This window comes from Blennius ocellaris (assembly GCF_963422515.1).
Source record: "Blennius ocellaris genome assembly, chromosome: 11".
NCBI classification, from domain to species: domain Eukaryota; kingdom Metazoa; phylum Chordata; class Actinopteri; order Blenniiformes; family Blenniidae; genus Blennius; species Blennius ocellaris.
This window is the reverse complement of record NC_137660.1, coordinates 15,481,276-15,505,212: the sequence shown is the minus strand read 5'-3', so window position 1 is coordinate 15,505,212 and position 23,937 is coordinate 15,481,276. Positions and strand designations below refer to the sequence as shown.

The following is a 23,937-nucleotide window of genomic DNA, read 5'->3' as shown; positions in this document are numbered from 1 at the left end:
CACTTGAGCCAGCTTTGTATGAATTGGCGGAATTGTGCATCGCATTATGTTTCTCCTCAGTGGCCGGGATGAATGGATGTGCTTGTGTACCTCCAACAGTGGTTCGGGGGATAATGGAGCGGGATGATATAGAGCCCTTTGTAGAGAAATTCATGGCAGCTGTCATAAACTATATTTCGGCTGTTTGAAATTGCAGCATTTCTCTGAGAAAAAGCCGCCTCTGACTGCCGACAAAGTATCGGAGCATCTCAACAAATACTGGAGCTGCTAAAGCCTTCCCTCACTTCCCTCACAAGACTTGGTTTATCTCGCAAGAATTTGAATGTCCCTTTGGTTTCTCTTTGACAAAAGCCTGGTCTTCACAAGGCCATACTGATTTCTTGATGATAGTAATTAGCATACAAGTTGGATTCACCCTGAGGCCGAACTTAAAAAAAGGTCAAACATTTATCCTCCTCAAAAACAGTCCCAATAACAAATCAATCCAAATCTTTATCTGACGGTTGATTTTTGTTTTTGTTTTTTCAAAGTAAAAATAAATGAAGCTACTTCAATGTTGCAGTCCAGATCTGCGTCTTATTTATGAAAAAAACAAAGTGTGTGCCTCCTCGATCATTTAGGTATTCTGCCCGTGAACTTGTTCTTTTTCCAAAGTCCATTGTTTCGCCTGCTTTTTCTTCTTCTCTGATTGTGTTAAATAATGGGCTCTCTGCCATTCCAAATTCTGCCAGCACCCTCAGTCTCAGCTCTCTCTTTCACTGACTGCTCATTTAATGTGATTAAATGAGGGCTACGGCAAAAAAAAAAAAAATACAAGTGGTTTTCCAAAAGTGGTTTTTCTAAACAAGCGATGATCATTTTATAGTGTGTAATAAATCTACTGCAGGTTTAATTCACTCCCTGTTTGGGTACAAGAGTTTATATAAAATCCCACATAATGGAATCGGATAATAATCTTTGGCAATGAAAAATGTCCAGTGTGTCAAACACCGAGCGACTACTACAGGCACAGAGGGAATCTCCCGGTCAACTGGATGCCACCTTCTGGGTATCCTCTTATCAGCCCTGCACAGAAACCACAAGGTTTCCTTTGGTGGCGGCAGCCCTGCGTTCTAGCAATCCAGATGACTTGGCATGGTGGCCAGTTCTTCCATGACAAATGCAGAGCTGACTACGAATGGCTTTGCTTTACATTTCACATATTGTGTGCCATGTTTTGATGTTGTGCGTATAGCCAGAGAAAGTTAGTTAAAATGGTTTACCCTTTGATCCTTTGATCGCAGTTTCAGTTTCTTCAGTTGTAGTGGAGGCAGTTGACTAGTTTCTGAAAATGAAATTGGAAAAGTAACTGTTATGTCACTTTGGTCTTGATTAGTTTGGTCATTCTTCATGATGTGGGTGTTATTGTATTGCTGAATTACTGGTGAAGCGTCAGCACTGTGTGTGCTGTCAGTCTAACAAGTAATTTACTCCACACACACTCCCCACATATCGTTATTTGAGAGAAGATGTGCTAAAATGGCAACATTAGTTGTTCATTAGAAATTAACTGAAGGTCTTTGCAAACAGACTAACCGGCTGGGTTCCTACAGGATCACTGAGGTACTCCTGGAGTGAACAGGAGTATAGTCAAATAGTAACTGTTACAACTCTGAAGCTCTGGAGTGCTACATAACTGCTTTTCATCAACTCTAACCACATTATTCATTTCTAATTCAATTGTTCGCAGCGACAAGAATATTAATGCTAAAAGCAGCGACAATAGAGGAATCTTTTAATGCTTCCTTTTCAACTTTGGCCAAAACGCACAAAGAGCACAATGCACAGTGGAAGAAATGTTTAGCATTGATGTAGAGATCACTGGTCTCCAATGTTGGTCCTGGAGAGCCCCACCCTTCCATGATTCAGATGTCTCCCTGCTTCGACACACCTGAATGTAATGAGTATGTCCTCAACAAGGTTCTTAAAAGGTCCCGGTAGAGAGCCACTTATTCAAATGGTTTAATGTTTATGGATTAATGTTCAACTGCTTGTATTTGTATGAAATTAATAAGCTACATAGGTCCAGACAAAATGTACCTTAATGGTGTATTTGTGTTTTTCCGCTTGTTTTTCAGGCTGGTTGATGACAGGTGTGTGGTTCAACCTGATGCTGGAGACCTTGCCAATCCACCCAAAAAGTTCAGAGGTGTGTCAGGTTGCACGAGCCATGCTGGTTTGCGTAAACACACACACACACACACACACACACACACACACACACACACACACACACACACACACACACACACACACACACACACACACACACACACACACACACACACACACACACACACACACACACACACACACACACACACACACACACACACACACACACACACACACACACACACTGGAAAAGTTTATGTGGGTTTCAGTGACTCTCCGGGCCGCTGAGCCATTAACTTCAATGTGCAGTTTCACCACATTAAAACCTTTGAGTGGATCTCAGTTAAGAGAGTAATTCCTGAGAGGCTGAATGCGTTTTCTCCTCCTCAGATTGCCTTTTCAAGGTATGTCCCATGAACAGATACTCAGCCCAGAAGCAGTTCTGGAAAGCCAAACAGGGAAAACAAGGAAACAACAACACACAAGGAGAGCTGTTTAAAAAGTTACAGGTATACTACTTTTTTTTCTTTTTCTGCGTGTTTTAAAACACCTGGAGTGGTTTGAGAGAACTAGCATTGCTCTGTTTAATTTCCCAGCATGCAGCTGAACTGGAGCAGAAGCAAAACGAGTCGGAGAACAAGAAGCTCCTCGGAGAAGTTGTCAAATACAGCAATGTCATCCAGGTAAACATCAGGATGTCCAAAGACTTGCGTTAGTTTTCATGTTTACTGAGGTTGTGTTCCTGTCATCCAACCCTCTCATACCTCAGGTGGGCTGTCGGAAAACAATGGCAGTGTTTGGTTTCACTCATTGCAGAGCTCTTTGTTTCTTTCAAAGAGGAATTGTATTTAACCGCTGTTGCCAAATGTGCTCAAGGCAGTCGCCATTATTCTGGTGCCACAGGAAGCTCACCTTATCGAGAGTCAGTTCATGAGAATTGAAATAAAACACATGTGTTACTTGGGACTTTTGTGGTCTGCATACGCCCCTGTGAATGAAGTAAACTCAAATCAATGTGATGAGTTTAAAAGGAAAAAAAAAAAGGAAAAAAGATTACATGTTATTGACATCTATGTTTTTTTATATCACTTTTATTGAAGATGTTTGCATAGAAGGTATGATAAACGTACTAAACATGCTCTGTCCCATCTTATTGTTGATGAGACCGCTCTGCAGTATATCAGAGTTTAAGTCTGTGGTTATCAAAAAAAATTATACTATTATCATTTCAACCAGTCATACGAATAAGCAGCCATGTTCATAGTTGTGCTAATTTCTCTTCTTCACTCTTTAGGATAAGGGAGTTAGTAAACGTTTTTAGAAAGATGACATATGTAAATGTAATCGATGTTTTTACACATTTATTTGAGCCAATAGTTTGGTAATTATGCATCATAAATGTAAGCAGTTTATGGATTGTGGGGGGGGCAGGAGCACTCTGACAAATCCCACGCAGGCGCAGGGACTCAATGCAAACCCTGGACTCGAACTATAGGCATATGTGTTGTGAGGAGAGAGAGTGCTAACCACTGCACAACCCAGCACCTGATAAGACACTATCTAGGGATTCACTGTGGAAGTGCCAGAATACATTTAATCAGCCTGATCTTCCCGTCTCAGCTCCTCCACATAAAGAGTAATAAGTACCTGACGGTGAACAAGCGCCTCCCTGCTCTGCTGGAGAAGAACGCCATGCGTGTTTCACTGGACGCTGCCGGGAACGAGGGCTCCTGGTTCAACATTCAGCCCTTCTGGAAGCTCCGTAGCGAAGGAGATAATGTAGGTTTCTGTCTGCTTGGCCTTTGAATCCATGTAAACATGAAGCAGTATATCAATAACCACTCTTCTCTTTTCTTTGTGTAGACCGTCAGTTCATTGTTTGTCCTGTCCCAGTAACATTTCTGATTTGTCCCTCTCCTTTGGCTTTAGCATCCTATGGTTTAAGGTATTGCTTTTGATTGTGCTTGGTGTTTGTGTATTGAGCTGGACACCGATTATCATGGAAAAGCATGGTTTTAACACCTTTTCACATGCATGCAGACTGTTTAAGATTAAGCTTGAGACAACCACTCAGTTATTTTTATTTTTCATTTCCACCGCTGTGGTTCACTGATGCCTGCTGTATCGTAGTTTAAATATTCAGGAATAGTCCGGCACAGCAAAGTGACACGACGCACCGAACTCAGAGCGAATCCACAGTATGCTTGCGTGTGGCTGCTCAAGACAAGAAAGGATGAATTTAGTAGATTCATAGATGATGTTGCATTAGAGAGCATGGGAAATGCAATCAATGATACAATAATAGTTTAACCATGCGTTCATATCCTCTGACTGTGATATGAAAAAGCTTGTTTGCTGTGAACAGCTCAACCTCTCTCTTGTGTTAAGCCCTGTGCGTTGCAGTGGCAACCCAGGAAACACAAAAAAGGAAAGAAAAAAACCAAAAACCTCTGCATGGATGTATTTGTAGATTCTGTTTTATTGATTTAAATGAAAATGAAGTTACCAACCATTATCTGCTACTATTTAATTTGATTTCCAGGTGGTGGTTGGAGACAAAGTGGTGCTGATGCCAGTGAACGCCGGACAGCCGCTTCACGCCAGCAACATCGAGCTGTTGGACAACCTCGGCTGCAAAGAGGTTGGTAACGCCCAGTGGGGCGCTCTTCCTCCTGCGAAGTGCTGGAAAGCATCAGGGGATCCACATCAGCAGGAAGACTCCTGCTGCCTTTTGCCAGCATGATTGTTTTTTTTTTTCCCCCTTTAGTTTTTAGTATGTAATTCATGATGAAAAGAACTAAGTGACTTCCAAATGTTTGAAAAGCCCGATTCTAGTCCATCATGATTAATTCTTTCAGCACTGAAACATCGCAATATATTACTAACATGTATATTATATATATCTGTGCCTTTTTTGTTTTTGTTGTTTGTCGTCTTATGGCTGCTTCATCCTGCAGGTTAATGCTGTAAGCTGTAACACCAGCTGGAAAGTCACCTTGTTCATGAAGTTTAGTGACTACAGGGACGACGTTTTAAAGGGGGTATGCAGTTTTAGCCTCTTTAATTTGGATTATTTAGATAGTAACACGAATTACTAATTGGCCTGATGTCTTGTGTGCTATTCTGTGTCAGGGAGACGTGGTGAGGCTGTTCCATGCCGAGCAGGAGAAGTTTTTGACCTGTGATGAATACAAGACCCAGCAGCATGTCTTCCTCAGGACCACACTGAGGCAGTCTGCCACCTCTGCCACCAGCTCCAAAGCTCTCTGGGAGATTGAGGTAAGCGTTGACCTAAATGAACTATTTCTTTGACATTTTTAGGAACTTTGAAAAATGCGATACTAAAAATGATCAGCAGGTGATTATGACACAGGAGTGCTGTGGTCGACCTTTAACTTCCCACAGAAGTGAGACCTGTTTTTATCTTCTGGGTGGGTGGGAAAACTGGCACAGACGGTAAAAACCAGTCGAATACCACAAAGTGAAGACCTTGCTCACTGCAGATAAATATTTCTCAGCTCAGTTTGAATGAAGAAATGTATCAGTGTTTGTCACGGGTCATAATTCAGGACCTTTTCTCATGAATTTTGGCCTCAGTTTCCCCAGCAAGCACAATTTCTTCTTTGTGAGTCGGTCTATTGTGCTGCATGTTCCTCTTTATCAGAGTGCTGAATTGAAGATCCGGTTGTAACTCTTCTGTTGGTGACAGAATGCACTCTTGTTACAGTATGACTTGTTGAGCCAGTGAGACAAACATTTCTGCCTTACTTGCACACACATTAGAGATGACTCCTTCTGATTCATAGTAACACTGGGGTGAAAGGTGAAATTATGTTGAAAAGGCAAACATCACATCTTATTTAGTGGATGGTGTCACTTTTAATGAGCTCAATGTTACATTCAATACAAAGGGATTATGATTATTGTTATTATTATTGTTATTTATTCATAATTTTTTTTAGACAAAATGTACGTATATACATTTTGAAGATAGATAAACGAACCAGGCAAACAAATCCCAAAGTACCCCGTTTGAAGAACAGATTAGGAAAAGGTACACACTTCTTTTATTCCCATCATCTTTAACCCTTTACTAACTTAATACTATTGTTAATTATGTGCATAAACATTACATCACTTCTTAACAAATATACTATAATTATGCAGGTGATAAGAAACACAAATAAAATGCATCTTTTATAGCTGCTTCATTCGACTAACTTCAGCTAGACCTCGTCCTGCTGACTGTTATCAAAGTATCGGACAACCTGGACAAGTCGCTTGTCACAATCGGAGGATAAACGAAAAAGAGCACAACTATCACACACACAGCTTCCCGGCACCGGAAGCACTCCACCACCACGTGGACATGACATTCAAATGAAATCAGAAGAAAAACAAAACATCATAGCAAGTGCAAAGATAAAAACAATATGAAGATTGGACATAAAGGGATAAAATGAAGTGACATTTTCTTAAAACTAAGTCTTCAGAAGTGTTTGGAAACAAGTTACAGATTCTACAAACCCAATCTGTTTGAAAGCCGAGGGGCCCAGAGAGCTAAACCTCAAGTCTTGACTTCATAACTGCTAAGATTGTCCCACCTGAGCGTCTATGGCTGCACAATTTTTTTTTTTTTTTGAAATGTAGGACAAAGACAAATCCTGGCAGATAAAATCAAATGTAAAACATGCAGAGAGCCACCAACGAGAAACAAAAGTTGGACTTTGGCTGTTTCACACTAACCTGCAGGTTAGTTGTGTTGATTGAACATGTAAATCAACCAAATGTGTTGTAATTTGTGCACAGATGTAAGTATGAGTGTGATTAAAGTCACGCCAGGAGGAGGCAAGCACTGACACACACCGAAACATCACAGACCCTTGACAACCGTTAGTTCTAACTCGGTGTACAAAGCTTCTTATTGTGTGTCTTTTCTGCAGGTCGTGCACTACGACCCGTGCAGGGGTGGAGCCGGTCAGTGGAACAGCTTGTTCCGCTTCAAGCACCTGGCGACTGGGAACTATCTTGCGGCGGAGGTGAATTACATTTTTTCAGCTTGTTTGACAGTTTTCATTTGTGTAGAATTACACCGTGCCTTCAAAAATCTGCATTCAATAACAATCACATGGTCTTTTAGATTGCGGTTCACCAGAGTATTTTTTCAGTTTCAGGGTAAACACAGTTAAAAGAGGTTTTGATGATGTGCTGTAGGTGGCAGTGTTCCCATTGTTATAAGCAACATCAGCGTTTCTCTCCTGTTGGATTGTCTGGACTGGGTGATTGTGGTGGTAATGATAGGACTGCCATCAGAGATTTGTGGAACTGAGGCCACTGTCTGGTCACTTTTCCTGCAGGCGAATCCTGAGTTCAAACACAACATGATGGAGCCCAAGGGAGAGGTGAGTCAGTCAAACAAGCACGTTCACCTGCACAGTCACACGCATCCGACCACAGATTTGAGTGTCACACTTGCCATCAGAGACAGATTTATGTCATTATTTTGTGCACCAAGTTTGATAATTACAGGTGAAAACACTGTCAACTTCAGTAATGTGCCTGTTTATACCGTAGAGGGGTGAGATTGCTTTCAACGGAAAGAGAAAATTAGTTCTCGATCAGTCGAGAGATTGAGAGAGTTTAGGTGGAAAGAACAATTATGTCGGCAGTAATAAATTCAAACTTCAGGCTCTTGTTTGTCTCCTCATCCTTTAGTTATGCAATACCACCGGTTCGGCTCTCCTGCGCTCACAACAGACATGTATACACAGAAACACTGCCAAACTCTATATCCAGACATTCCTCCCAGCTCTAAGCTACCATGCACATTTGTATTCTGGCAATGCAAGGAACATACACACAAGCTCTCCCAGCCTCGCACACTTTCTCATGCACATGCTGAATTTCAGACACACAGGGGGCTCCTTACATAACGTCTGGGTGTGTGTGGGGGGGAGATGGGGGGAAAGGAGGGGGTGGGGTGCCCTGTGAGAGGGGATGGGAGGGGGGGCAGACGTGCTGTCTGCTCTGCTCCACTCGCCTGTGCTAAGCTGGTGGGGTGAGTCACCATTAGAACGGGGGGAGTGGGGAGTGGGAGGATAGAGAAGCTGAGGCATGGAGGCAGCTCTAGGGAGCTTCCCATTGACATGCAGAGAACAGTTTGAGAAATTAACCCTCGCCATTATGGGCTGCATCTGCACGCTGGAGCAGCCTACGTACTGCAGTGTGTGTCGCCACTTTTCGCTGTAATTTGATACCTCGTTAACGTAAGAAGCTGTGACAGTATAGTTTGGCTCACATCCGTCTGTCCTCAATTATACATCTTGAAATCCATCAGTTTTGATCAGCAGCAGGACTTATTTGTCTGCATATACACAAGTATACATGGAAAGATGCAGAAACCTTTCTTGAAATGTGCACGTGCTCCGTTCTATAGCTTCATTATTTTGTAGTGCAATGTCGTCGCCGTTTCTTTAAAACACTGTTGCTCAGTCAAATAGGACAAACTTCTCAAATGTGGTATGATGCGCTACTATTGCTTATGATTGTAGCCTTGACATCATGTCACAATTTCTTACAAACTCTTTGCTGCAGAAGAAGAGAAACAGGGTGACGTTGCTCCTGTGTAGTATGAAGAGACTCCAACCAGTTTCAGTGGTTGTGCATTAAAAGGAGAGAATAACATATGTGAGGAAAATGGTCCAATACACTAACACCCTGTTACCATTCAGCAAGCATATTTTGAACGTGACCTGGAGTCCATGACAAGAGGGCCTGTTATAAAGTATACAAAGGTGAAATTTGTGGCTTGCAAACCACATGTGGCTCCCATCGCCATACTTTGCAGCCTGTGAATTAGTTTGAAATAAATATAAAGGATTCTTTTCTCAGGTAATGGTTGATTTATCGTCATTTAAACCAATTTGAATGAGATATCTGTTTAAATTACTGCAAATTCCCATATCATAGTGTTGTTTTTTTCAAGATGAAGAATATCAAATGGATGTTGCTTTAAATTCAAGACGTTGAGTTAGTAATGACTTTAGTAATAAATTCACATTCCATTAAATGAGCTACCATAAATGCATTAGTTCTTGTGTTAAATGTATCAAATCCTTATTTGATCTGCTGGAGGGAAGATGAATATTTGAACCCACCTCACAATGATAAAAGTTGGAAACGGTAAATGGGCTTTACATATATTGTCCATAAAAATCAGAATTCGTATAACTTTGGACCTCATACTGACAAGGTTTCTGCTGTAGCATAAATGTCACAGTACAGGGGTTGTAATGTGATGGATCATATGTTATTTTACAATACTGTAACCAGGTTATGGTAATGGTCTTCGGATATTTATACTGGAGAAGAAACAAGTTGGCTCAATAAGATGATTTAACAATTAACACGTTTCTGGCACATTTTCAGTTTGTTGATTGGTTGCTTAACTGATCAGATCAAATAAGGTCGATTTCTACAATTTACCAACAAACTTTAACACATTTATGAAAGAAGACTTTCATTAGTTATTAATTGTGGGATTACAATGATTTGTTGTTCTTGAAGCAACATTTAGAAGATATTTGCATCTGGTTGAAGTTGGTTAGTTGATATGATTTCAATCAATATTTTGTTGTAAAGCGTCTTAAATGTGCAGTGAATACAAGGTGTTATGTTCATTAAATAACCTTGAATCTGTCAGTATTTATCCTTAACTTATCTAACTTCTGCCTGTCTGTCTGTGCACATACATGCCCTCTGCAGATTGACACTGATACTGTGTACTCCAAGAGGAAGCATCAAGCAGCAGAGAAGATTGCTTTCACATTGGTTTCTGTTCCCCATGGGAGTGACATTTCCTCTCTGTTTGAGCTGGATGCTACCACACTGCAGCGGGCAGACTGCCTCGTGCCCAGGTCAGTCACTCACTGGGGGGGGGCGACGACTCACGTAAAAACAAACTACATCTGGTCAACATGTATTCAGAAGAGGCACCTTTCAGCCACATTGCACCCCCTTGAGTTACTGTATTGTGACTAACAAAGCAAGCAGCACAATATTGTTAGTACAGATAATACTGCCTCACTTCAAATTGTAAAAGCCTCTTTTTGTGAAATGTAAAAAGTTCAATGGTTTAAGAAACTATCCAGTAAGGAGACGGAGGTTTTGCAAATTGACAATTCAAAGCAAAGCAATAAATGACAGGCCTGTGGATTAGATTTTGAACAGTGATCAAACCAATAATTGTCAAATAAGCCAGAATTTTGTCACAATTTGTCTGTTTTATAATCCGTAAACGAAATGGCAAAATCATGGAGAAAATAGTGTTGACAACCTGGCAAAAATCATGACATAGTGGAGTGAATACAATTGGGTATGTGGTTCCACAAGCCATGCGAACCACCTTGTCAAATCCTATTATTTCTGATGTGATGCGTGGATAATTGTTTTACCAATATACCGGTAGTTGATTGGTAGTACAGTAAAAACTACGAGATTCAAAATCAAAACCGTGTGAAATTGGTTTGTCCTCCACTTTCTCAGAAACTCCTACGTGAGACTCCGGCACCTGTGCACCAACACCTGGGTGACCAGCACTAATGTCCCCATCGATGCAGAGGAGGAACGCCCAGTCATGCTTAAGGTCGATACATTGGCACATAAACACATGCATTCACTTACGTAAAGCAAATGCTAGAAGATCCCTCACCTCCAATACTTCTTCGTACTGTTACTACAGATTGGCACCTGTCCTGCTAAAGAGGACAAAGAAGCCTTTGCTATTGTGTCCGTTCCCCTGTCGGAGGTCAGAGACTTGGACTTTGCAAACGATGCCAGCAAAGTCCTGGAGTCCACTGTCAAGAAGCTCCAGTACGCCAACATCACCCAGAATGAGAGGAGGTACGCGTGAACCTGTCGGCTGTCGCACGTTTCACACCAGATGAGGTGCATGTTTTGTGATTCCAGATGACATTTTTTGTTTTAATTTCAGGTTTGTAACGAAGCTTTTGGAGGACCTGGTTTTCTTTGTGTGCGTGGTGCCCAACAACGGACAGGATGTTCTCTCTGTGGCCACTTCCACACCCAACCGGGAGAGGCAGAAACTCATGAGAGAACAAAACATCCTGGCCCAGGTCGGCACCAGAAATAAAACAAAGCTTGAATTATTTAACTTTAATCTGCAGTTTTTTTAAAATACAACCTTGATTCCGTAAAAGATGGCATGCTGTTGAATGTGAATTCATTCCACCGACAACAAAGCTACTCACACTCTTCACTTGAGGTGAAGTAAAAAAAATAAATGCTTTTGTAAATGTAACAGCTTATTTACTTTAGTAAAATAAAAAAAAAAACAACAACCTCAAAACAGTTTCTTGGAAGTACAAAAGTGATTATTAAGGATTTTAAAGTTTTAGTTTCTTGTTTTTTTATTCAATGCTTTTTTTTTAGTCATGTCTGCTGTACTATGCTCTTTGTCAGTGTGGATACAAAATGCTTCATCATAAGCATTGTATATGTGTACATCATAATTACCTTGTTTCATAGCTTTAACTCAGGCACCAAAATATTTTCTAATTTAGAAAATATAAAACCTGGCTGGATTTAATATAAAAACTATAAATTCCCTTTAAAACTTTATTTTGTAAGGATTTCTTGGATTTTATAAATGGAGAAGGAATATTTACTGAAAGTACAGATAGTTTAAAAATCTACTAATGTACAGCATTGAAATGCAAGTATTGTTCATACTTCCATCACCTGTTTTAGTTTAGATTCTCATAAACACAAACCTGTGTTTGTCTTTTTACATGGTGATTGGTCTGAAATGGAAATGGCCGAGGGTCAATGACAAATTTTGAGCATTTAGTGACACATTTAACATTAATTACCAATACAAGATTGGTGCCCTAGTCTGTACTGTTTAAAGCAGACATGTGTAACCAGTGTGTTTGTTTATATAGATTTATTTTGCACAAATACAGTTATTCTTCTATTTTATTTATTTTTATGCCGCTTTTTCCTGTTCAGGGTTGCCGGGCACTGGAGCCGATCCCAGCTAGCTATGGGCAAGGCAGGGTACACCCTGCAAATATTGCCAGTCCATCAAATACATTACCATTTTTGTTTATTAGATTTAACGTAGTAAATCTCACATATCCTTGTGATAGGAGTCATAATTGCAACTCAGGATGGCATGTCTTTGGCCCTCCCAATGATTAAATGTCCTTGTCTTGGTTGATAGTCACTGTTGCATGTTGACTTCTGTTCCCTCAGATATTTGGCATCCTGAAGGCTCCGTTTGCAGATCACGGTGACGGTCCCATGCTGAGGCTAGAAGATTTGGGAGACCAGCGCTACGCTAACTTCAAGTATATGCTGAGGCTGTGCTACAGAGTGCTACGACACTCGCAACAGGACTATCGCAAGAACCAGGCACGTTGTCAGCCTCGACAAGTGTAATATTGAGTGCTCATTGAATTGTCATCAGCCTCATTAGCAAGTTCATTATCAACAAAATGTGAGGTATCGGTATAGATTCTGTCAGACGGTGTGGAAGAATCTATTGAGGGCCCCCACCTGCTGCAGAGATGCTGCTAATCAGGAAGTCAAAGTAGTTTTCAAGTAGGCTTTTAATTGATTAGTGGATCAGGCTCTAATAATTGAAGCGTAGTAATGAAATCAATTGTGCATGCTTTTATGATACCAAAAACTGTTTTTTTCCTCATTATACATTCTGCATGAAGCTTAAAATACCCTAATTTTCACATGTTTTCACTCATAGTTGTCTCACTCAGATACGAGTTAGAACTGAACTGTTCTTAAACTCTATAGTCATGCCATAACCATCACAAGTGGGTGCTGTAAATACTAGATGCATCCATAGTGGCTGAGTTTAAGCCGTGAAAATGAATTCAAATGTTTGCAGGTATCCGGCTGACTTTACGAGCTTCGGATTGATTGTTTTACAGTGTTCTTGCAATTGCTCAACAGAAGTGAGCCTGACCCCAGTGTGGCAATCGTTTACACAGTTAGTGATATTTTGGGAGTTTGGATGTGGTGCCGTTTATCATGAAAATGAAAAATGTTGTCCCATGTGGCCCACCTGTGTGGTGACCTTTGGCCAGGATGCAGATCGGGCTCAGTGTCCCAGACTGAGTCCATCTTTCAGAACTTGACCCAGAAGAAACTGTTCCAGCTGCTCAGATTTGCACCCCTGCAATTTTCAGATAATTTTTTTCTTTTTTATATTCAAAATGCAGTATCTCTAGCTTGATTAAGAAATCTGAGTCAACTATCCAATTGTGCAGCATCACCAGGAGTTTGATCAGTTTAAAGCGTGCTCATTACTTTTCACATTTTAAAATCTTCTGATCACAACGTTAGTCATCAGATCTTCCAGTAGAACCAAAAACCCTTGATGACAATAGCCTCTATTTGTAGAGGCGTTTTTTTTTTTCATTTGTAGCTCTTAAAAACCATGAATAGCTCATGAATAATGGCTGCCAACAGGCTGTTGACTCTCAGGATTAACCGTGGGTAAATCTGGAAATGTTGGGAAAAAAAATGTGCTATCTATTTTTTAAATCTTTTGTTCTCCCCTTTACTTCTCTGCCATGTACATCACACGTGTTTACAAAGTTATGTTTTCTTTACCACTTAGGAATATATCGCCAAAAAGTTCTCGATCATGCAGTCTCAGATCGGTTACGAGATTCTGGCTGAAGACACGATCACCGCTCTGCTGCACAACAACCGCAAACTGCTGGAAAAACACATCACAGCCAGAGAGATTGAGACCTTTGTGAGCTTGTTGAGGCGCAACAGAGAGCCCAGGTCAGACATATGCACCTCCTAAATGTTAACTGTGCCCCAGAGAAAACGGAGATCAATTCGTGGAGCGGGAAATTGGTGCTATTGGCAAAAAGTCAAAGCTTTTTCGTATTAGTAAATTCACATTCATATCATACTTTGAAGGGTTGCATAAAGGCACATGATCTTAAATGCATATTCAAAAAAACGTGGTGTGTGAAATATTAGTATTTCTTGTGTGGTCTTCCTCAGATTCCTGGATTATCTTTCTGATCTCTGCGTGTCAAACAAGACCGCTATCCCCGTCACACAGGAGCTTATCTGTAAATATATGCTGAATCCCATCAATGCAGACATCCTCATCCAGACCAAGTGAGTCACACTGTGTGGTATCTATATTTAAAGCTTTGCTGCCTGATCCTGCCACATTTCAGACGTTCATTTTTAAACACGGTTAAACATGCACAAGCTCTCCTTGGCGTGAGTGTTGTGTCCTCCAGTGAATTTGCCTCTTGTGAAACAGCAGCAGCTCTACTTCAGAGTGTAATACGTCCCATTTGTTCTTGTTTGTGTCGCCCTCTCCCCCCTCTCTTTTACCTCCCCCCTACCCCTTCTCCCAAGACTAATCTCGAACACAGAGACCACCCTGGAGTCCTCTCTGATGCAGGAGGAGGTGGAGGAGGAGGAGGTTTGGCTCTACTGGATTGACAGTCACAAGGAGCCCCACGGCAAATCCATCCGCCACCTGGCCCAGGACGCTAAGGGCAACCATAAGATGGATGCAGACATCATCACTTACTACAGGTGACAGCGGCAGTTATACTTTCACCTCCCTAGGTGTGCTAGTTCCTCGCTCTCCCTCATAAATAACTGATATAAGCATCCAGAAGCCAATGTTTCTAAATTCTCACACCCTTTGTCTACTTCACCCATCTCCAGGTACCAGCTGAACTTGTTTGCGAAAATGTGTCTGGACCGGCAGTACTTGGCCATAAACCAGATTTCCAGTCAGCTTCCTGTGGATCTGATCCTGCGCTGCATGTTCGACGACTGCCTGCCCTTCAACCTCAGAGCCTCCTTCTGCCGCCTCATGCTGCACATGCATGTGGACCGTGACCCACAGGAGTCTGTGGTCCCTGTGCGGTATGCCCGCCTCTGGACCGAGATACCGTCCAAGATCACGATCCATGAGTGAGAATCTTCCCGCGAGATAATGTGTTGTGAATACAAGCATGAATGTGAGTCACCTCATGCAGATTCGCTGTTGCTTCGGCAGGTTTGAGTATGAGTCAACGGACAGCTCAAGAGACGAGATGAAAAGGAAGTTTGCTCCCACTATGGAGTTTGTGGAAGAGTACCTGAAAGATGTGGTCAGCCAGCCTTTCCCATTTGGAGATAAAGATAAAAATGAACTCACGCTAGAGGTAAAATAAACCAACACATAACTTTTTGTTTTTTTTTAAAGCATTAGTTTTATTAATACAATTTATCTCCTTATGGTGTGATTTCTGTCTTTAAATGTTCAAAGTTCAAATGTGTGTTTTGTTTCTCTTCAAGGTGGTAAATTTGGCACGAAACCTGGTTTACTTTGGTTTCTACAGCTTTAGCGAGCTTCTGCGCCTCACTCGCACCCTACTGGCCATTCTGGATATTGTCCAGCACCCGCTTACCTTCATGCACAAGCTCAACAAAGGCCCCGAAGCAGGTCAGTGCGCACCAATAATAAAAGGACATATAATCATGTTTAAAAGTAAACTTTTCTTCTGTTTCGAATGAGAGACCGACTCATCAAAAAGAGTGAATTCTTTAAATCGGGAAAAGAAAAGAGCTCAGCGTTCATCAAGGTTTCTGGATGTAAAAATGTTGATGTGACTTCTAAAATGACTAAGCTACGCATCAAAGCATCCAGGTTAAATTTAATGTCATGCAGTGAGCTGAGGAAGAAATTCATTTGGTTCTCTGGTCTTGTCTTGCATCGTTCCCTGTAGAATAAGTGTCAATCACGTCTAAATGGGGAGTTTAGTTCAGACCTGTTGATTTGAGCTTCACCAGAGAAAAATCAGTTGAAAAACTTTGCAGGGAAAGTTTCATATTAGTAAAATAATTGAAATTAAAAATAAAGTTGACTATAGAAATGACATGTGAATATGGATGTCTCCTTTAGGAAACAATGTCCTGCGAACAATCCATGGTGTTGGGGAAATGATGACTCAGATGGTGATGAGTCGAGGTGTGCCGCACAGCCTCCCGGACACGTCTCCTTCTCTGCGTTATGGTAAAGGACACTTTCTGCCAGACAATGAGGACGTCATGGTGATGGATACTAAGCTGAAGATCATCGAGATCCTGCAAGTGCGTGTCGCTACTGGAAGTTTGAGTGCTGAAATGTTGCGTTGTTGGATAGTTTCAGTGTTTGATTTGCTTTGGGCTGTTTTCATTTTCCTCTGTCAGTTCATCTTGAGTGTTAGGCTGGACTACAGAATCACATACCTGTTGTCTACCTACAAGAAAGAGTTCGGGGAAAAGAGCATTACTGACTCTGCGGCTGATGTGCCGATATTCATACGTGAGACTTCGCTCTCTTTTTCCGCCCTCACATTACTGTTAGAGGCTAATGTTATTAAGTGTTCATCATTGCGACATTAACTGACTTGTCGATTATATCTCGTCTTCAGCTCCTGAACCAGACATAGATGAAATTGCAAACAAATCAGAAAGCATGTTTGCCGGAAGGTAGGCGAACTCCTGTTTGTTTATTGACTCCAAGAGTTTCTCGTCACTCTTTCACTTTCACAGACCTAAATGTTGAACCTGCTTATGCGCGATTTCAGCTCTGAGCTGAGTGCAGTGGAGCTGGATGATGAGGGTGGCCGAACGTTTTTGAGGGTCTTGATCCATCTCATCATGCAAGATTACCCTCCGCTGGTATCTGGCTCACTGCAACTCATCTTCAAACACTTCAGTCAGAGAGCCGAGGTTCTGCAGGCTTTCAAGCAGGTAGCAACAGTGCATTTATACTTGACTCTGGGGGCTGAAGGAATGTGGCATCACGCACTTGTTGAGTTAAGAGATTTTAGTCCTGGTTGGCGTAATCAGTTTGCATTCAGAGGGTTCTCTTTAAAGCTCACAGCTTTTAACAATCCACCGACTTTCCAAAGTGAGCTTTTTATCCAGATTATCCATTTGTGTGTGTGTCTGTGTGTTTGTGTTTTTCTAGGTCCAACTGTTGGTGTCGGAGCAGGATGTAGAGAACTACAAGCAGATCAAGACAGACCTTGACCAGCTGCGTCTGACTGTTGAGAAGTCTGAGCTGTGGGTGGAGAAGAGTGGAGTGTACAGCAGTGAAGACATGGTGGTCCGGCAGACTAAAGAACCGATCACCGAGGTGCTGTACCGTTGTTTGAAAGCTGAGCGTGTCGCGTCTACGAGCAGCGTCTTGACGGCAGATGCTCGCAATCCTGTTTTCAGTATGACATTTAGAGCTCCGCAGGAACTTGCACTGTTTGTCTTGCACATCTCATCAGTAATGATGATGCGATGCAAGAAAACTCTCCGTTTGTTTTTAATGTTAATCAGAGCGAAAGCAAAGCACACTGTTTTGTTGGCCTTCTTCTTAGGAATGAGGGCATCAAGGTGACTGAACAGCTTGCAAATGCTCTTTCTTTTTCAACTTATCAGGCCTGTAACAAAGTGTTTTTATGTCATCTTTAAATATAGTTAACACTGTCTCGCTCTCAGGGGTCATGAACTAACCCTGATACATTTTCTGGATCCATTTAAAGTTTCTAAGTGACTATAAATTGTAAGTGGCCGTCTCGTTCCTGTTTCTTGCTTTTCGCGCAGGAGGTTGTTCTGAGCCCAGTGCAAGATGGCGACATTAAGCCCCAGATTGACAGCAACAAGGCAAACAACTATAAGATAGTCAAAGAGGTGAGCTGCTCATTATTCCTTTTTATCCGATTTTTTAAAAAAGTGTTTGTATAGGGTGAAAAAGATTAACACGTGTGGTCTTCAGATTCTACTGCGTCTCAGCAAGCTGTGCTATCCCAGTAAGAAGAGTCGTGTGCAGCTGCAGAGGCTCCTGAAAAACATGGGAGCTCACACTGTGGTGCTGGACCTGTTGCAGATCCCCTATGAGAAGGTGACGAGAAGAAAGCTGACTTTCGCCCCTTGATTTATCTTTTTGTTAACAGGGTTACTGTGCGACTTTGACTCTTGTCATACCCACTTTTGTTTGTTCTGTCCCGTCACAGAGTGATGAGAAGATGAACGAGATCATGACCCTGGCTCACGTGTTTCTGCAGAACTTTTGCAGAGGAAACCATCAGAATCAAGTTCTGCTGCATAAACACCTGAACCTCTTCCTCACTCCAGGGGTGTGTTGATGTATCAAACTCTTTCTGGATATTTTCTTTCTAATACAAAAAAAACCCCAAATCTGCTGTGGCTCCTCAGTTTATTTTGTTCTTTTTTTTTTTCTCATCATACGAATGTAATAATTCTCCTGAAGAATAATGACTGTTTTTTGGGGGTTTTTTTCACCAGTTGCTGGAAGCTGAGACAATGCGCCACATCTTCATGAACAACTACCAGCTGTGCAATGAGATCAGTGACCGTGTTGTCCATCACTTTGTCCACTGCATTGAAACGCATGGAAAACATGTCCAGTACCTTAAATTCTTGGAAACTATTGTGAAAGCTGATGGGAAGTATGTGAAGAAATGTCAGGACAAAGTTATGACAGAGGTGAGATTCTTGTAACATGTTGCAAGTGAATTGAGGAAAGAATAAATAAAGGTGTAACAGTGAATGAAGACAAAGCAGAGTTGCAGTTTTCCTCAAGTATTCCAGGTACAGGGTTAGGGTTACACATTCTAATAAATTGTTATTATATACATGTAAATATCTAAAGAAATAAGCACGCAAGTGTCATTTTAAAGCTTGTGACACCCAGACAAGGAGTAAACTTTATTGTATCACCAAGAGAACTATTTGAATGCAAAGTGACTGATTTGTGTGTTGACTCATGCTTTCCTCTGCTCGTGTGTCCAGCTGGTGAACGGCGGTGAGGATGTGCTGGTGTTCTACAACGACCGCTCGTCTTTCTCGGTACTGCTGCAGATGATGGGTTCAGAGCGGGAGCGCACGGATGAGGACGGAGCTCTGGCGTATCACAACACACTGGTGGAGCTGCTGGCCGCCTGCACTGAGGGCAAAAATGTCTACACTGAGCTGAAATGCAACTCTCTCCTACCCCTGGATGACATTGTGAAAGTTGTCACTGACATCAACTGCATCCCGGAGGTATTAACCACATAGTGCTGCCAGAAAGCTTTCTTATTTTAAGATGAACCCTTGACCTGAAGGGTTATACAACAAACTCTTCAAATATTCTGGCTCCTTTGAAAACCTTTAATTGTTTTAATTCTTAATTCTTAATTCTCGATATGAAGCGACAGTAGTTAATTTTTTGAGATGCATTTGTATGTTTATCAACGTAATTTTTTTTTTGTTACTCAGGTGAAAACTGCTTACGTGAACTTTGTGAATCACTGCTACGTGGACACAGAAGTAGAAATGAAGGAGATCTACACTTCGCAGCACATCTGGAAACTCTTTGACAACTTCCTGGTGGACATGTCAAGTGTAAGGCTCTATGAAAGGTCGCTCACTACTCTCCCCTCATTAAAGGGGTGTCAGACATGCGGCACGTGGGGCAAAAACCGGCCTGCCAGGGGGTTCAGTTTGGCTCATGGGATGACCTTTCCATGTGTAAAATGTCAAAGAGGACATTAACTTAAGAATTTTCAATAACAATAACTGCTTTTCCTGTTTCATCCACTTATAATCACGCTGTTTTACTAAGAATAGCAATCGTAAGGCAACACTGAAACCAGAACTGAACAGTAGACCGTAGCCCTTCCTGTGGATGAAAGATCAGTGATGCAGTGGTGAAAACTAATTACCCTTTTGCTATCGAGGCAGCATTACCATCAAAGTCATACCCAGAGGTATTCTTGCCGAAGGCCGCAGAATGTGTGGGCTGAGAAACACTGCGACAGATTAGGGCTTCAGAGCTGAAGCCAAGTCTGTTGTTGCATTTTCAGATGCAACAAATATGTTGCATCAGGTGGAATCATAAACTATATCATGATGTCATATTTGCTCCAGTTTCCAATTTTTTTCTAATTCTATGAAAACAAGTCTCATGAATGTAGGCTTAAATGCACACAGGGCACATTTTGAGTTCCCGCTATACAAGTGTAAATATGCAATTGTTTCACTGGTTTGTCTCAGTTGAGAATACATTTTTGTATTTGTGACCCCCGAACCAAAATGAGTCTGACCCCTCTGCCTTATGTGTTGAGATATACATAACTTAAATATGTTTCTGTAATGGGTGTGGAGAACCTTAACGAGATGTGACGATATTAGCCATTTATTTATTTGTTCATTCATTCATTCATTCAAGGTGTGCAACACTACAACAGATCGTAACCATGCAGATAATGCCCTGGAGAAGTATGTGATCGAGACAGTGATGGCCATTGTCAAGGGTTTCTTCAGCTCGCCTTTCTCTGTCAACCACTCCAACCTGCAGGTGATGTTTTTTTTTGGTTTTTAAATCCAAATAATGTGACCATCCGGGCTGAGTCCAACTCTGAGACAAGACTTTTATCCCCTGACAGTAAAAATGTTTTACAGCAAAAAGGAACTCTCCTCCGCTGCACTTTCACCGAGGACCTTCATGTTTCATTGCAGACACTGCAAGCAGAGAGCATCTGCTTGAAGTGTTATAAGCTCTCTGTTCTAATTTCTTCCATCAGAGGCAGTATTGAAGTGTTCCCATCTGGGTTTTTTTCTGTCACTCCTTGCTCTTATGCCCTTTAGGAAAAAAATGGTTTCTCTTCAATTTTTTTATTTTTCAGACAAACCAATCTGTCTTCATCAAGCTGCTGCAGTCAGCCTTCAGGATTTACAACTGCACCTGGATCAACGCAGCTCACAAGGCTAATATTGAGAGCTGTATCAAAACACTGGCTGATGTGGGTGAGTGCTGTCCGGCTTTGAGGGAAAAGGAAAATCACAGAAATACATTTAAAGTATATATTTAAATGTCATAGCACATCAACTTGTTGGTGTCATTATTTACTATTCGATGTCATCCCAGCTTTACAGTAAGAGTACTCCAAGTACCATTGACCAGAGAGGAGCTCTTCAGGAGACGCTGCCTGTATCAGCCATTCAAGCTGAAAATTGAACTCTGTGACATCTAACCCATGATGTTCTCATCCACCAGCTAAAGCAAGGGCCATAGCCATCCCCGTGGATCTCGACAGTCAAGTCAACACCTTGTCTCTCAAGGTGCACAGCAACACAGTGCAGCGGGCAGCCAAAGACTGGAGGATCTCCGCCCGCACGCGACCTCGCAAGGAGCCTCTCGGTGTCCCTGACTACAAAAACATCATAGAGAAACTACAGGTACATTTATTTAAAGAGTCTACACTTTATACAAATGATGAATCTTACTTGATGATTTTGGACTGGAGGCATCCACATGAGAAGTTCATCGTGGCTTTACATGGACTCTCCGTCTACTGGGTGGCAGTTTTTAATGTGTGTCTTGTCCACAATGTACAGGGGGTTGTGTCTTGTCTGGACGAGCAGTTCAATCCAAAGGTTCAGTCGGAATTTTCGGTGCTGGTGGATGTTCTTCACAGCCCTGAGCTGCTGTTTCCAGAGGCGGCTCGCTTTCGTTGTGAGACTGGAGCCTTCATGTCCAAGTGAGTAACTGAGAGAACAAAGCGCGCCCTCTCTTTTCCAAATAGTCCATGGGCCAGAGGCCAATATGGTACCATCTGGGTGGGCAAAGGCTAATATATATTTCCTGAAAGCTAGCAGTCTCAGGTTTCTGAAAATGCATGATAACCTTTTCAACTTGATAACTTTTAAAATTACAACTTGGCAAAGATCAAAAATTGTGAAAAAATATGGCAAACTGTGAAAATGTAAAATTGCAAAAGCTCAGCATACAAAAGTGATATAAATTTGCAATAAATGCCTACTTGGCTTTTTGATATGGGGAATTCATCTAATTCATCATTCACTGTAAGGTCAAGGTCGATGTCAAAAAACATGCAAAATTAAGGCGATTACTTAATTTAACATGCTCTAGATACCGCCACATATATTTTATAGCTCCGAAAGTAACATAATCTTGGAGGCAAGGCTATGGGATTTCAGGAAATGTGTAATATGCCTTGTAATTTCTGATCTTTGCCGAGCTATAATTTCTAAAAGCTACCAGGTTGAAAAGGTTATCATGCATTTTCAGACGCTTGAGACTGTTAGCTTTCAGAGAATATATGGTGGCCTTTGCCCACAGAGATGGTACCACTTTGTCTGTGGCCCATGGACTAAAAGGCATTGAGGCCACAGGTGAGAGGGTTTGTGTGGCCACGGGGAAGGCTCACAGCGTGGCTGACAGTTTGGGGTCAAATCAGTTAAGATGTTTAGCAGATGAACGGCTCTATAAAAGTTGCGAAAAAAAGAAATTGTAAATAAATATTGCAAAACACAACTGTGAGCCAGATATTTAGCCATCCATTCATCTTTTATACTTCCTCCAGACATATGTCACAGAGGTTGGAACCTATCATAGCAGGTACACTGAACAGGATGACAGTCCATTGCAAGACCTATACAGAGAAAAAAAAACCAAGTTTCTGGATTGTGAGGGATATTTGACAGTACATAATTAAAACTGATGCATCACCTTAATGGATAACCGAGACGACAATACCATGTTTGTTTCCCACGTTGAAAATGACAGCTTATCATGTTTTCCCTCTTTCAGACTAATAAAACACACCAAGAAGCTCATGGACAAAGAGGAAAAACTGTGTATTAAAATCTTGCAGACACTCCGAGAGATGCTGGACAAGAAGGAATGCTTTGAAGAATCTGTGAGTATTTAATCCTCCATTATATGTTTATAATTCATGTATATTGATCGTTTTGAGGCTGCGCTGTATTTCTGCTCATCATCCTTTGCCATATGACCATCTTTTGTCTTAATGTGGTTTAGTGTCTGATAGGCCCATGTGGGCTAATGTGACAGATGCTGTATATGTACCATTCAACGCAGTCGATCAAAAATATAGACGCTACATAAAATTGGTTTTAGTCTCTCACACACCCTGTTGCATACAAAACACTCTGAACAAGTGCAGATGCCTAAAAGTTTGCTGTGGATTCAACCCTGTCCTCATGTGCCGGCAGTTCTCTCCTCCTATCAGCAGTGCAGTGTAGTCCTTGTTCCTCCCAGGTCTGTCGGCCCAGAGCCCAGACTCCCCTTCATCAGTATGCTGTGGGCCTTTCGATGTTACATAAGGCAGGGAGGCACTTGAGGACACACTCGCACTGAGAGGGAGAATAGCACGGAGGAAGTAAGCGAAGGAGGAGCGGGGTGGTGGATGGGGGCGCACTGAACAAACAAATCAATACTGCGGCGAGTGGGGGGTACAGGAGCCCGTGTCCTCCTGCACCCCCTCTCAGGCGGAGTGAATGACAAGAGTTGGCGGAGGAGACTTGCGTATGTGCACATTCGGGTTGGGAGGGGAGGACTGAAGTGTGAAAAAGTCCGGCCACCTTTGGAGGGTTTTTAGGAGAGTTTGTTCAAGCTGAAGACTGAAAGAAGGGGTCACTCTGAAATTCACACATCATGTGCTGCTCCAGTCAAGACTCCAGTCAGTGTGTTGCTCTCTTCTGACTGTGTGGGATTTAATGCAGATATGAGTATTTTTAGCGCAAGCCAGCTTAGTCAAGGGTGTTTTTGTTGCACAGAATCAAAACTTAATAAAATAGAGCATATGGATGTTGTGGCAGTATTAGTAATATTGTCCAATGCTCTTTTTTTCCTCATTCCAGTCCATGGCAGCTAGTGTCACTCAGTTTTATTTTCTCTATTTT

At 41.8% G+C, this 23,937-nt stretch overlaps 1 protein-coding gene across 3 annotated transcripts in view; it reads left to right on the top strand.

Annotated features, from left to right (window-relative positions):
* The window catches only part of itpr2 (inositol 1,4,5-trisphosphate receptor, type 2), a 63,557-nt gene that overhangs the window by 3,086 nt on the left and 36,534 nt on the right, over nucleotides 1–23,937 (top strand). For all 3 annotated transcript variants that reach the window (XM_080504432.1, XM_080504431.1, XM_080504433.1), the window contains exons 2-37: nucleotides 2,118–2,188; nucleotides 2,545–2,663; nucleotides 2,751–2,837; nucleotides 3,775–3,933; nucleotides 4,697–4,795; nucleotides 5,112–5,195; nucleotides 5,287–5,433; nucleotides 7,098–7,193; nucleotides 7,512–7,556; nucleotides 9,919–10,070; nucleotides 10,699–10,798; nucleotides 10,895–11,055; nucleotides 11,147–11,288; nucleotides 12,430–12,588; nucleotides 13,817–13,989; nucleotides 14,218–14,337; nucleotides 14,587–14,769; nucleotides 14,905–15,156; nucleotides 15,242–15,389; nucleotides 15,523–15,670; nucleotides 16,130–16,317; nucleotides 16,417–16,531; nucleotides 16,641–16,698; nucleotides 16,797–16,962; nucleotides 17,183–17,350; nucleotides 17,809–17,895; nucleotides 17,981–18,106; nucleotides 18,219–18,341; nucleotides 18,511–18,711; nucleotides 19,018–19,269; nucleotides 19,486–19,611; nucleotides 20,438–20,566; nucleotides 20,895–21,015; nucleotides 21,266–21,447; nucleotides 21,607–21,749; nucleotides 22,823–22,931. In XM_080504432.1, coding sequence (XP_080360558.1) covers nucleotides 2,118–2,188; nucleotides 2,545–2,663; nucleotides 2,751–2,837; nucleotides 3,775–3,933; nucleotides 4,697–4,795; nucleotides 5,112–5,195; nucleotides 5,287–5,433; nucleotides 7,098–7,193; nucleotides 7,512–7,556; nucleotides 9,919–10,070; nucleotides 10,699–10,798; nucleotides 10,895–11,055; nucleotides 11,147–11,288; nucleotides 12,430–12,588; nucleotides 13,817–13,989; nucleotides 14,218–14,337; nucleotides 14,587–14,769; nucleotides 14,905–15,156; nucleotides 15,242–15,389; nucleotides 15,523–15,670; nucleotides 16,130–16,317; nucleotides 16,417–16,531; nucleotides 16,641–16,698; nucleotides 16,797–16,962; nucleotides 17,183–17,350; nucleotides 17,809–17,895; nucleotides 17,981–18,106; nucleotides 18,219–18,341; nucleotides 18,511–18,711; nucleotides 19,018–19,269; nucleotides 19,486–19,611; nucleotides 20,438–20,566; nucleotides 20,895–21,015; nucleotides 21,266–21,447; nucleotides 21,607–21,749; nucleotides 22,823–22,931 — 4,939 coding nt within the window. The remainder of the gene's footprint in view (nucleotides 1–2,117; nucleotides 2,189–2,544; nucleotides 2,664–2,750; nucleotides 2,838–3,774; nucleotides 3,934–4,696; nucleotides 4,796–5,111; nucleotides 5,196–5,286; nucleotides 5,434–7,097; nucleotides 7,194–7,511; nucleotides 7,557–9,918; nucleotides 10,071–10,698; nucleotides 10,799–10,894; nucleotides 11,056–11,146; nucleotides 11,289–12,429; nucleotides 12,589–13,816; nucleotides 13,990–14,217; nucleotides 14,338–14,586; nucleotides 14,770–14,904; nucleotides 15,157–15,241; nucleotides 15,390–15,522; nucleotides 15,671–16,129; nucleotides 16,318–16,416; nucleotides 16,532–16,640; nucleotides 16,699–16,796; nucleotides 16,963–17,182; nucleotides 17,351–17,808; nucleotides 17,896–17,980; nucleotides 18,107–18,218; nucleotides 18,342–18,510; nucleotides 18,712–19,017; nucleotides 19,270–19,485; nucleotides 19,612–20,437; nucleotides 20,567–20,894; nucleotides 21,016–21,265; nucleotides 21,448–21,606; nucleotides 21,750–22,822; nucleotides 22,932–23,937) is intronic.